Below are 15334 nucleotides of genomic sequence, written 5' to 3' on the forward strand. Positions count from 1 at the left end.
TTGTGATAAAGGCTCTTGCATTGCATGTTCATGTTCATATATTCTGGGGCGGAGCAATAAAGGGAGGGGCGTGTTTGTTTGGGTTGATTTCAAATATCAACAATGTTTCTCAGAAATCACATACTGCACCTTTAAATGCAAAAGCATCTCTGAATTTGATCCACTTGTATATGTGAGCCTTTTGTTGTTGTATGTGTAGCAAATTAGCTCAAAAGAAATTTTGAATTGAATCATAACTAGTTATAATTAATTATAAATATTTGGATCAGTTAAAAAAAATGTACTGTTTTAACCTGTTTGGCCAATGAACACTCAGTGTTAATTTTTTATTAATTCCTAGAAATGTTCATTTCTTAGGTAATGGGAAATAATATTTTTATTGTACAGTACTACTCAGAGCATGTAGTCAAGAGCTGCATGATTAGGGACTCCAGTAAATGAGCATGAAACATGGACAACTTTACGTGTGACATGAACAAGACTTTATTAACTAAACACTTAAACTACTCTAGCATTCACACACATACATGCATACATTTTACCAAGGGAAAGAGAGAGCTGAAGCAGAATACAGGAAAGCAAGAAGTTACAGAATTGTTTGAAATTCAGCAGATCAACAGCCTTGAGCAAACCATCAGTTTAGTTCTAACACGCCCTTCTTTAAAAGGGGTAGGGATACTTAATGTATCAAATAATGAGACTAAGTCTGATACTTGCATGTCTCACCAATTTGAATTAAACTGTCCTGATGAAATTTGTGGAGGCTCCCATTGATGTTGTCTTAATAAAAGAGAACCAGTTGGATTCACAGGATCTTTGGTGAATGAAAAGTCTAGGCCGAAGTCTAGCACAAGCTTGGGGTTCCTCAGAAGCTTCTTAGCATCATCTTCACATCAGAGTTTTCTCAGTAAAAGAGCACACTGTGATCTTGTGATCAGTGATTTTAAAGTGTGAAGATGCCACACCCTCTTAAGGTGATTGAGCCAATAAGGAGTTGTCCCTTTGGAGGGAACTTTTACAAGTCTTTGTTCTGTAGCATAAGACATTGGATTGGATGCATGAGAGAAGAACCTTCTAGATTCTTATAATAATAGTGTGTCATAGAGTTACAGTCCCCTCCAAAACTATTGGAACAGTGAGGACTATTCCTTTATTTTTTTCTGTAGACTGAAAACATTTGGGTTTGACATCAAACAATTTATATGAGACAAAAGATCAACATTTCAGCTTTTATTTCCAGGTATTTACATCTGGATGTGATACACAACTTAGAAGATATAATGATTATTCAAACAATAAATAACACTAAATGTCTGCACTCAGTTTCAGATTTGGGTTTTGCCTGTGCAGACTGCATTTATAGTTAGACGTGTAACCAACATGAAAACCAGAGAGCTATCTATGGGTGAAAAACAAGCAACTGTGAAGCTGAGAGAAGATGGAAAATCAATCAGAGCCATTGCACAAACATTGACCATAGCAAGTACAACCATTTGGAATGTCCTGAAGAAGAAAGAAACCACTGGTGTACTAAGTAACAGACCTCGAATGGGTAGACCAAGAAAAACATCAGCTGTTGACGACAGAAACATTGTGAGAGCTGTAAAGAAAGACCCTAAAACAACTGTTAGTGACATCAGCAACAACCTCAAGAGGGCAGGAGTGAAGGTATCACAGTCTACTGCCCGCAGAAGACTTCATGAACAAAAGTACAGAGGCTACACCAGAAGATGCAAACCTCTCATTAGCAAGAAGAATAAGAAGGCCAGGCTGGAATTTGCCAAAAACTACAGAGACAAGCCTCAAACATTCTGGGACAAAGTTTTATGGACTGATGAGACAAAGATTAACCTCTACCAAAGTGATGGAAAGGCTAAAGTTTGGAGAAAAAAAGGATCTGCTCATGACCCCAAACATACAAGCTCATCTGTGAAACACGGTGGAGGTAATGTCATGGCTTGGGCTTGCATGGCTTCTTCTGGGAAGGGCTCATTGATCTTCATTGATGATGTAACACATGATGGCAGCAGCAAAATGAACTCTGAAGTGTACAGAAACATTTTGTCTGCCAATTTACAGAAAAATGCAACCAAACTGATTGGGAGATCCTTCATCATGCAGCAAGATAATGACCCAAAACACAGTGCCAAAGCAACAAAGGAGTTCATCAGGGGCAAAAAGTGGAAGGTTTTAGACTGGCCGAGTCAATCTCCAGACTTAAACCCTATAGAGCATGCATTTTACCTGCTAAAAAAGAGACTGAAGGGAGTAACCCCCCAAAACAAACAACAACTGAAAGAGGCTGCAGTGGAAGCCTGGAAAAGCATTACAAAAGAAGAATGCAAAAGTTTGGTGATGTCAATGGGTCATAGGCTTGATGCAGTTATTGCAAGCAAAGGATTTTCAACTAAATATTAAGTCTTATTCACTTTAATCTATTTTAAGTTAATCTGTTCCAATACTTTTGGTCACATGAGAAATGGGTGGGTTCAAACAAAAGGTTATATCTTCTAAGTCGTGCATCAGATCCAGATGTAAATACCCGGAAATAAAAGCTGAAATGTTGATCTTTTGTCTCATATAAATTGTTTGATGTCAAACCCAAATGTTTTCAGTCTACAGAAAAAATAAAGGAATAGTCCTCACTGTTCCAATACTTTTGGAGGGGACTGTAGCAACATGTAACATAAATTACCAAATAGGAAACGAAAGTTGGAGTCCATCGATACCAAACATGCTACCCATGTGATTTTAGTTATCCATAGTATGCAACTCTGAAACAATAATACCAAAATAGTTCAAAAGAGAAAATGAATACTTAGGCCAAAGCCTATAAAAGGATAAAAACTGGATATATAACCACTTTCTCAAGTGGTTATATATAGAATATATAGGATTAAAAGGGTTTATTTGTCCTTCTCAGAAAGAATTAAGTCTCAAGTCTTAATTCACAAGTCTCTGCAAATTCTTTGTGATCATAAAATAGTTGTTATCAGTAACAGGACACCTGGTTCTGCCTGTGTGTTGCAGTTTTGGGGGATGGGTTCACAGAACTTGTGAGGGAGAGTTTTCTGGATTATTCATTAAATATAATGAATAATTGTGTGTCTGATTGGTCCAAATGCTACATATGATATCTAAAAAGTAAAGCATAACATAGTAAAAGCATTATGAATTTTTGCACAGCACACTACTGAATTAGTAATTACACACAAGAGACACTGTCTTCACTTACAGCATGAGTTCCAATGCATTTTTGCGCCTCCTTTTGATTGACAGCATATAATCTGCCCTGATCAGCAGTTTTTAAGCAATCGTCCGTTCATAGTGAGGATAATTTCTTTTATTACTGATTATTGGCCGATACATTAGTGCATCTTAAAAATAAATGCTAATTCACCATAAAGTGTCAGTGACGTATATGTCTTTGTGTAGGATGCACACATACGTACACGTACAAGACCGTAATGGCCCGCACCCTTCAAAGTGCTCACTTCAAGTGCTCGGCCCCTCAGAGTAATGCTCACTCTCACACATTATCTTCATTGAAGTGCTGTGTAGGCTTTTGATCAGGCATTACAATTCCCCAGAGGTCCAGATCTTCAGGGTCTCTCTCTCTCAGTCTCTCAGACGAGGGGAATATTCTGACCTTTAGGGGCGAAAGGTCAAGTGGTGCAGAAAATCATCAAGAGCCTTTTAATGAGTCTGCATGTGAGCGATTGTGTGATGCCGCACTGCACTTTTTATTAGCGCCAAGAAAGTGCAAGAAAAATGGTGACAGAACGGATGATTACCTGTATGATGTTTTTTAAAACTGAATGATCTGTGGAACATAAGATTTTATCTGGTTATTCTTTTGCATACAGTTAACAAAAGATGACTTAAACTTCAAACGGAAATTGTATTAATTGTATTAATATGTAGAAGGTTTTTTTTTTTGTTTTGTTTTTTTTGTAATTTTGTAATGTGCTTTTGTAATTTTTATTAGCTTTTTTGTATTACTATTTATGTTATATTTATTATTATTTGAATTTAAGTTTTAGTTTTTATTTATATCCAGGTAATTTCAACCAAAACTTATTTCAGTTGGTTGTCAAGCCATCATTTTCAATTTTCATTTATAGTTTATTTTCTTTCAGCATTATTTTAATTAAAATTTTTCTCATAGTTTTAGTTTTAGTTAACAATAATAACCCCGAAAAGTACTCCATGCAACGTATAAGACTATATTTCTATTCTTTAAGTCGTACAATAGCTTTTATAACAGCTTTATCAGTGAATAAAGATGTAAATTTGGAAACTAAATTAGTTGTTTCTGGTGCAAGAAACTAACATTTCTACAAAATGCTACAAAATGAAAAGTGCAACAAAAGAAGATTTTTTTTTATTATTATTATTCGTGCGTATGTGCTTGTGCATGTTGCTGTGGAGCCCCTACAGGGACAAATAAGAGATTGGAGGAAAAATTATTTGTCAGTGCTTTTGCATTCTCTCGCAAATGTTTTGCATTCCCTTGAAAAAAAAAAAAAATTGTGTTGGCTCACAAAATGTTTGCATCCCCCGAGAAACCGTAAAACGAATGCAAAACTTTTGCAAGCAAATGCAAAAGCATTGAAATATATGTTTTCTGCCATTAAATTTCATATTTTTTTCCATCAACATGTCCCTTTAGGGGCTCCGTATGTTGCAGGATCATTCCTTCAGTGCATATTTTACCTAAATCGTTCATGCCACATGTTTTTTAATGCATAGATGTACACCAATTAAAACAAATTATGTAAGAATATAAAAAAAAAAAAAAAAAAAACTTTTTGAAGCACTTGACAGGCAAATTCCCATGTCCCCAATCATTCAATTTTCTCAACTTCACTTTGAAATTAAGGTTACATATATATTTCTAAAATAGCAATTTTAGGTATTAGTACATTTACTTATTCTCTTGAACATAAAATACATATTTATTTAATGTGTAAAACCATTAAATTGCTTTATGCCCCTCAAAATCCAGCCCACCCTATTACATTGGTGCTATTTGCCCTTTAAAATCTTAAGCGTATGCCCTAAATCACATGACTTGCTAGAAATGACATAATTTACTTGGAGGGAAAGTGAGAATCAATTATAAACTTTTCTGTCTTTTCCCCATTTTTAGGTGACTTATCAAATAGAGTAAAACATAACATGTCCACCCTGTTGTGACCAATTATACTGGACATGAAAATGTTTATTTTTTAAAATAGATTTTATATAAAAATCTTCCTAAACGTTAATCATCTTCTATCATGTTGTTCTTTCCTAGCAAGTAATTGACATTCTATGTCATTTTACATGCCATATTTACAATGCAATGTCTAACAGGGTGGACATTTTAAGCTAATAAAAGCTTAAAACGTTACACATTGCATTGTAAATATGACATGTTACAGGGTGGACAAATGCCATAGAATGTGAATGGGAAATTTGCAATATTTGGTGAGGATTATTAGGTTATACTAGCCTGAGCTTGATAAGTGTGTTTTTATGATAGACATTTTCTCCCTCTGACAAGACAAAAAAATAATTGAATTTTAAAAATGTTTTCAGCAAACCTGCTCAGTCCAAAATCCACCAAACTGTAGAATGACCCTACTATGTAACTATATGTACAACTGTTCATGTGTCTCTCGCAGGGAGCTTCGTCGAGTTTGGTGGTAAAGTTCGCTGACACCGATAAAGAGAGGACCATACGCCGCATGCAACAGATGGTCGGCCAGTTTGGCATCTTCAACCCCACCGTGGCCCTGCCGTTCAGCACCTACAGCAGCACCTACAGTACCTACACACACGCGGTGAGCACACGCAACATGCATTGCAGAATGAAACGCAAGTTGTTCCGTCTACATGCACTGTACAGAGCGCTTCTGAAGTCTAACAGCCTCAGATTAATGACCACTGTCCTTGTCTGTAGCCGTTTTTTCTCTCACTACGCTGCTGAATAATGCATTAACATAATTTCAATTCCCGACCCATGAATACTTGCAGAAAAACGCAAGAGCTCCTGTGCAATTTGAACTCTTGCTCCCATCGGACTCTTCAGAATATAAGTAACAGAAATCAAATTGATCCTGAGTGCAGTTTTACGGTTTATTTGCATTTTGAATATTTGGCTTTGATTATAAAGGACACTTTTATAACCTGTGGTTTTGAGTTCATGTGTTTGGTGTAGAGCTGAGTGTAGAACATCAAATATTCGTAATATATTAGGGGATTTATGAAAATAAGCAAAAAACATGCACTTTTTATGTGGCCTTTAAGTTGCCTAAAGGCAATGTCAAAAGACCAGTTTTTTCTGTCTTTTCGTCGAGTTTAAATCTCATGGTTCTGGCTTTACAACTCGCAATTGCGAGTTTAAATCTCATAATTCTTACTTTTTCTCAGAATTGTGAGATATAAACTTGCAATTGCATGTTATAGTCCATTTTTGAGGGGAAAAAGACTGAATTTTTTTCTCAGAATTGCGAGTTTTTATCTCACAATTCTGACTTTATAACTCACAGTTGCATGTCATAAAGTCAGAATTGCGAGTTTATATCTCGAGAAAAAAAAATCTGAATTGCAATATAAGATGCTATTGTGACTTTATAACTCTCAATTCTGACTTTATATCTCACAATTCTGACTTTATATCACAATTCTGACTTTATATCACAATTCTGACTTTATATCACAAAATTCTAACTTTATATCACACAATTCTGACTTTATATCACAAAATTCTAACTTTATATCACTCGATTCTGACTTTATATCACAAAATTCTAACTTTATATCACAATTCTGACTTTATATCACAAAATTCTAACTTTATATCTCACAATTCTGACTTTATAACTCTCAATTCTGACTTTATATCTCACAATTCTGACTTTATATCACACAATTCTGACTTTATATCACAATTCTGACTTTATATCACAAAATTCTAACTTTATATCACTCGATTCTGACTTTATATCACACAATTCTGACTTTATTACGCAATTCTGACTTTATATCTCACAATTCTGACTTTATATCTCGCAATTCTGACTTTATATCACACAATTCTGACTTTATATCACAATTCTGACTTTATATCACAAAATTCTAACTTTATATCACTCGATTCTGACTTTATATCACGCAATTCTGACTTTATATCTCGCAATTCTGACTTTATATCTCGCAATTCTGACTTTATATCACGCAATTCTGACTTTATATCTCGCAATTCTGACTTTATATCACAAAATTCTAACTTTATATCACTCGATTCTGACTTTATATCACACAATTCTAACTTTATATCACTCGATTCTGACTTTATATCACAAAATTCTAACTTTATATCACTCGATTCTGACTTTATATCACACAATTCTGACTTTATTACGCAATTCTGACTTTATATCTCACAATTCTGACTTTATATCTCGCAATTCTGACTTTATATCACACAATTCTGACTTTATATCACAATTCTGACTTTATATCACAAAATTCTAACTTTATATCACTCGATTCTGACTTTATATCACGCAATTCTGACTTTATATCTCGCAATTCTGACTTTATATCTCGCAATTCTGACTTTATATCACGCAATTCTGACTTTATATCTCGCAATTCTGACTTTATAACACAAAATTCTGACTTTATATCACAATTCTGACTTTATATTACACAATTCTGACTTTATATTACACAATTCTGACTTTATATCACAATTCTGACTTTATATCACAATTCTGACTATATCACTCAATTCTGACTTTATATCTCACAATTCTGACTTTATATCACACAATTCTGACTTTATATCACAATTCTGACTTTATATCACAATTCTGACTTTATATCACAAAATTCTAACTTTATATCACACAATTCTGACTTTATATCACAAAATTCTAACTTTATATCACTCGATTCTGACTTTATATCACAAAATTCTAACTTTATATCACAATTCTGACTTTATATCACAAAATTCTAACTTTATATCTCACAATTCTGACTTTATAACTCTCAATTCTGACTTTATATCTCACAATTCTGACTTTATATCACACAATTCTGACTTTATATCACAATTCTGACTTTATATCACAAAATTCTAACTTTATATCACTCGATTCTGACTTTATATCACACAATTCTGACTTTATTACGCAATTCTGACTTTATATCTCACAATTCTGACTTTATATCTCGCAATTCTGACTTTATATCACACAATTCTGACTTTATATCACAATTCTGACTTTATATCACAAAATTCTAACTTTATATCACTCGATTCTGACTTTATATCACGCAATTCTGACTTTATATCTCGCAATTCTGACTTTATATCTCGCAATTCTGACTTTATATCACGCAATTCTGACTTTATATCTCGCAATTCTGACTTTATAACACAAAATTCTGACTTTATATCACAATTCTGACTTTATATTACACAATTCTGACTTTATATTACACAATTCTGACTTTATATCACAATTCTGACTTTATATCACAATTCTGACTATATCACTCAATTCTGACTTTATATCTCACAATTCTGACTTTATATCACACAATTCTGACTTTATATCACAATTCTGACTTTATATCACAATTCTGACTTTATATCACACAATTCTGACTTTATATCACACAATTCTGACTTTATATCACAATTCTGACTTTATATCACAATTCTGACTTTATATCACAAAATTCTAACTTTATATCACACAATTCTGACTTTATTACGCAATTCTGACTTTATATCTCACAATTCTGACTTCATATCTCGCAATTCTGACTTTATAACACAAAATTCTGACTTTATATCACGCAATTCTGACTTTATATCACACAATTCTGACTTTATATCACAATTCTGACTTTATATCACGCAATTCTGACTTTATATCACACAATTCTGACTTTATATCACAATTCTGACTATATCACACAATTCTGACTTTATATCACAATTCTGACTATATCACTCAATTCTGACTTTATATCAGGCAATTGTGATTTTTTATGCAATTCTGACTTTATATCACAATTCTGACTTTATAAGTCACAGTTGCATGTCATAAAGTCAGAATTGCGAGTTTATATCTCGAGAAAAAAAATCTGAATTGCAATATAAGATGCTATTGTGACTTTATAACTCTCAATTCTGACTTTATATCTCACAATTCTGACTTTATATCACAATTCTGACTTTATATCACACAATTCTGACTTTATATCACACAATTCTGACTTTATATCACAATTCTGATTTTATATCACAAAATTCTAACTTTATATCACTCGATTCTGACTTTATTACGCAATTCTGACTTTATATCTCACAATTCTGACTTTATATCACGCAATTCTGACTTTATATCACGCAATTCTGACTTTATATCTCGCAATTCTGACTTTATAACACAAAATTCTGACTTTATATCACAATTCTGACTTTATGTCACACAATTCTGACTTAATATCACAATTCTGAATTTATATCACGCAATTCTGACTTTATATCACACAATTCTGACTATATCACTCAATTCTGACTTTATATCAGGCAATTATGATTTTTTTTATGCAATTCTGACTTTATATCACAATTCTGACTATATCACTCAATTCTGACTTTATATCAGGCAATTATGTTTTTTTTATGCAATTCTGACTTTATAACTTTCAATTCTGACTTTATATCTCACAATTCTGACTTTATATCACTCAATTCTGACTTTATTACGCAATTCTGTATTTATATCACACAATTCTGACTTTATATCTCGCAATTCTGACTTTATATCTCGCAATTCTGAGAAAAAAAGTCAGAATTGTGAGAAAAAAAGTCACAATTACCTTTTTTATTTAGTGGTGGAAACAAGCTTCCATAGTGAATCAGTTCAAAACTCTGATTTGCAACAATCAATCAATCAATCAATCAATCAATCAATCAATCAATCAATCAATCAATCAATCAATCAATCAAAAAGTTCACTGAATCAGCTGAATGTAGCAGCTGAATGTTTTAATGTACTGTGTATGATTATTTAGGTGCATATAAATGAAAATGATTAAATACCTCTCTTCTTTGCAGAGCTTAGTGAAAAACAAGATTATTTTTAATGAGATTTTTGCTGTTTTACTTCTTGCGTTAATCATTTAAATCAACTTGGCAGCCATGGGTGTTTCATTGAAATGATAGTTCCTTTTAAGCCATTTCAGAGAAAATACATAAATATAGAGATATATATATCAAATATTATCAAAAGGCTGAAAAATATCAAGATGATTTTTATTAGCTTCATCATCCTGGCCTAGTTCGGCACACTCAGTTTGGTTAGAAAAGCCAAACGCGTCTTTGAGCAATTCGTCATCTTTAAATGAATCCCAGTTCATTTATGGAATGGATAATGTATTCAAAGCACATGGATTTCTGTGCATATTCATAAGCGTATTACTTAGAAACGATAACGGCATTAGATACAGATTAAGCCTGTGATCTGATAGTGTGGAAGTTAGCTGCTATTTTAAATACTTTTTAGCTCATGGAGTCTCACAGAAGTGGGAAGTTTGAGGATCCGTATCACGTGTCAGATGGAGCGCCACGCTCTATATATAGTATATACCCTGCAGGAGTTCGGTTTTAATTACACTGCGCTGAAGTGTGTGCATATGTGCGTGTGACATTTCAAACTACAGCTTTGATTTTATAATCCATATGATCCTTCGCCACGACCGTGTGCGCCTCCTCGCCATGTTAGCAGCTTGCTGCTTATTATCCTGTTGGTGCGTGAACATACTGGGCTATCTGTGTGCAATTCCTTCTGTGACGTCTAAACATGGAGCCAACAGAAGGAAAACCCCCAGGTATCCCATCATCCACCTGTTCTGTGTCCCTGTACACAGTAAATACAACCACACATGTATAAACACACACAAATAACTAAGGCATACTCTTAACAGCGGGAACACAAACGCTTTCTGTTGCCTCACAAAATGTGTCAGAATTCTATGCAAAGCGAAATGCAAGTTTGCTATATTCAGTGTTATTTTACTCATTGAAATACTATTATAGTTTTGTTATTACTTTTAATTATATTTTATTTGTATATTTTCTGGTTTCATTTTAATTTTAGTTAAGGTCTTACTCATTTTGTTGTGTTTTTGTCATTTTTTTAATTTTTTTTTTTATAAATATGACTATATTGTTTTTATTAAGTATTATTTATAGGTTATTTTAGTACTTCAAACTAAACTAAACTAAACGAAAATAGCAACTAGCTGAATTGTTTTATTATTATTTAATGACTATTAATATATAAATATAAATATATACATTTTAAATTTAATATTTATTATAAATATGTATAATTTTATTAAATAATAGCTTTTAGTTTGTTTTTAATATTAATATTATATTATAATATTAATATATTAATTTTATATTTATTAAATATTGAATGGACTGTATTATTTTTATTAAATATTAGTTTTTAGTTTTAGTTATTTTAGTAATTCAACCTTAAATAAAATACGTTTTTTTTTTATTTAATATGAATATTAATCTTAATTAATTTATATTTAATATTTAATTTAAATATGACTATTTAGTTTTTATTAAGTATTAGTTTTTAGTTTGTTTTAGTTTGTTTTTATATTTAATTTAAATATATACATGTAATAATTTTATATTTAATAAATTTAAAATTGATGATATCATTTTTATTAAGTGTTAGTTTTTAGTTTTAGTTATTTTAGTACTTAAATCTAATCTAAATGAAAATGAGAAATATTGTCTTGGCATCTATCTGATTTTTTTTATTATTATTATTTAACATGACTATTAATATATTAATATATTAATTTTAAATGTAATATTTAATATAAATATGACTGTATAATTTTTAATAAATAATAGTTTTTAGTTTGTTTTAGTTTTTTTTAGATGTAATGTGAATATTAGTATTAATTTTATATTTAATATTTTATATTTAATAATTGACTATATAATTTTTTATTAAATATTAGTTTTTAGTTTATTTAGTTTTAGTTATTTTAGTAATTTAACCTAAACTAAACGAAAATGAGAAGTATTGTCTTGGTAACTAGCTAAATTAAAATATATATTTTAATAATTTATTATGAATATTAATATATTAATTTTATATTTAATATTTAAGTATTAAAAATAAAAACTAAGTATTAGTTTTTATTTTTAGTTTACTTAGTTTTAGTTATTTTAGTACTTGAAAATGAAAAAAAAATTCCTTGGCAAGTAGCAGAAATAAAATAAGATACAAACATACAGTATTTCCATTCTAGATACACACAGTACATTACAGGCCACATACAGACACAACCCCTATTCTCTCAGCAGGTTCAGACTCTCAGTTGTAACCTGACTGATTTAAATTGCATGTGGATTATTTAAATGGGAATGAGTAGCACTTCAAACATTGCCTTAAATAGTGAAATCCTGCCCTAGGGGAAGCAAACGAACACACACTGTCTCACACACACACATACATGCACACACTAAGTGAAACAGGCTATTCATTTTGGTCATAGTGTGATACAGCAGCACACAGGAAGTGTTGGGATTATACATCCTGCCAACAGCATTTGCATAATAGCATGAGAGCTTTTTAGGAAGATTTCCACACAGTCTAGAATCGTGCTTCTTTTTGTCAGCGGTTTGGGTTGAGTTGGTTGAAAAGAGTGCTGTAGTTTCAGAACAGTTTCATGAAGATTGCCAACTATGACTCAGTGAAAGGGTTCAAACGAAGACAGTAAAATATAGAATACAACAGATCCACATCGAATTGAACAGAACCATGTAAAATCTAACAAAGCAGAGTCACAGAATAAAACAGAACAGAAAAGAACCATATGGGGTGTCCAAACCTGCTCATTGTCCTGCCAATCACATGGCAGCGACTCAGATGGTAGGGTCAGAATTTGGCGTAAACAACATGAAAGTTCATGGATCCATCCTGCCTTTTATCAGGTGTAATGGTGTCGAGGACATTTTCTTGGCACACTTTGGGCCCTTTAGTACCAAGTGAGCATTGTTTAAACGCCACAGCCTACCTGAGAATTGTTGCTGACCATGTCCATCCCTTTATGACCACTGTGACGGCTTCTTCCAGCAGGATAAGGGGCCGTTCACACAGAACGCGTCTTTGTGTCTAAAAACGCGAGACGCGGCTCTCAGGAGTGGTTTTAAAAAAAGCGCAGCGTAGAACGCGAGGGTCTCGAGACCCAATAGGCAATAACGACAATAACGGAAATAATAGAAATAGGCAAACAGCAGAATTGACAGATACAAATTTTGACATGTAAAAAAAGAAAATAAGATAATAATGAGCGCCCCCTCCGCCATGTTGCCGTCATATAAAACAGTTGTCATGCCAACTTGCTACTGTAAACAGAAGCTCGCAACGCTTGCCCCGCCTCCGAGTTCTTCTGATTGGTCCACTGTTTTGGAACTGACATTGATGAGCGGCGCTGCGTGTAAAAGTTGAAATTATTTTATACTTGACACGGCGTCTTAAAAACGCGGCGCTCATGTGAGAGGCGCTGCAAAAGACGCGAGACGCGAGCGTAACGGTCATGCACGTCCGTCAAGCGCGTGTTTACATAGAAAAATAATGGGAAAGTAGCGCAATGGAATAGAAAAACGCGTTCTGTGTGAACGGCCCCTAACATGCCATGTCACAAAGCTCAGATCATCTCAAACTGGTTTTTTGACCATGAGTTCGCCATACTAAAATGGCCTCAACAGTCACCAGATCTCAATCCAGTAGAGCATGTTTGGGATGTGGTGGAACGGGAGATTCGCCTCATGGATGTGCAGCAGACAAATCTGCAGCAACGGCATGATACTATATGTCAATGAAATATCGGAGGAATGTTTCCAGCGAGTGAGTGTAGAATGGAAAACGGCAGAATAGAATAGAATAGAATAGAATAGAATAGAATAGAATAGAATAGAATAGAATAGAATAGAATAGAATAGAATAGAATAGAATAGAATATTTAAACTAGGGTTGGTGGAATTTGATTCTGCAGCTTGACTGTGTCATGAAATAATTACATTTTAACCTGCAGTACAGCTGGCCAACAATAACCGCTAGAAATGGTAGCTTATCCCTAAATATCAGCCTGTGGTTGTTTTTCTTTTTCTTTCATGCTCAGAATGGATTGAGAATCTCATCTCTATTCTAATTTCATATTTACTTCATTTAAGGCCAAAAAATCCCCACGTAGAACCGTTAAGAAATCCCCATGAAGAATTGGCACAGGAGGCGTAACATCTCAATTTGTGCACTAAAAATTATGATCAGTGCATCCCAACAAATCATAGTACAATATGGTAAAAAAAAATAGTGTGCTTAAGTTTCCAGGATGCATTTTTGAAGTGTGTATTCATGCATTATTTTTCAGCTAATATTGCCTACAGATGAGAGTTTGCAGTGGTTCTATATTGAGTTTTTCAGTTATAAAATAGCAAATTACTTTTCATCAAGGCTGCCACAGCAGTTTTGAAATGTATGCACATGGAAGTTGAATCAAGTAATGATTGCCCTTAAGTAGGCTTGTTTAAAGGGATAGTTCACCCAAAAATGAAAATTCTGTCATCATTTACTCCCCCTCAAGTAGTTCCAAACCTGTATAAATGTCTTTGTTCTGCTGAACACAAAGATATTTGGAAGAATGTTTGTAATCAAACAGATCTCACCCCCCATTGACTGCCATAGTATTATTATTAATTTTTTTTTCCTATTATGGTGGTCAGTGGGGGGCGAGATCTGCTTGACGGTGAGTAAATGATGACAGAATTTTCATGTTTGAGTGAACTTTCCTTTTAAGGAGCTGTTCACATCACGTCTAAAAACGTGTGGAAAACACTTTCTCATCTTTTCAAAAGCGCTAGGGAGCCTGCGTTCCTGTGGTGTTTGCTGTTACTAAGCAATCATGAGCCACGTTCTTCATGAAGATGACGTTTCAGCAAAGGATAAATTGATTCCTAGCTCTTGCATTAGCTGTACTATTAGATATATTTATGGAGATGAGAAATAAAAACCCGCCCTGTACGGCTATGATCAGCTGTTCGTCCATCTCGACTGAGCTTTCGGTATTGTTATGGAAAGGCCGAAGCTAATTGGTTGGTTTTTGTCACATGACCTGTGGTGAACTTGCAGCATTCTGAAAAGTTTCTTGTCATTGAAAAGCGCATGTCACGTCACTTCAATTATGAGTGCACTTCTACATTTGAAATAACAAACTTGAGCAT

General features: G+C 33.3%; 1 protein-coding gene across 5 annotated transcripts in view; it reads left to right on the forward strand.

Annotated features, from left to right (window-relative positions):
• The window catches only part of LOC137003917 (CUGBP Elav-like family member 5), a 176332-nt gene that overhangs the window by 142367 nt on the left and 18631 nt on the right, over positions 1–15334 (forward strand). For 4 of the 5 annotated variants that reach the window (XM_067364215.1, XM_067364213.1, XM_067364214.1 and 1 more), the window contains one exon: positions 5670–5828. In XM_067364215.1, the coding sequence (XP_067220316.1) occupies positions 5670–5828 (159 nt within the window). Of the gene's footprint in view, positions 1–5664; positions 5829–15334 lie in introns of all 5 variants that reach the window. The other variant, XM_067364212.1, reaches the window with a different exon arrangement.

The sequence above is a fragment of the Chanodichthys erythropterus genome, chromosome 16, assembly GCF_024489055.1.
Source record: "Chanodichthys erythropterus isolate Z2021 chromosome 16, ASM2448905v1, whole genome shotgun sequence".
Lineage (NCBI taxonomy): Eukaryota > Metazoa > Chordata > Actinopteri > Cypriniformes > Xenocyprididae > Chanodichthys > Chanodichthys erythropterus.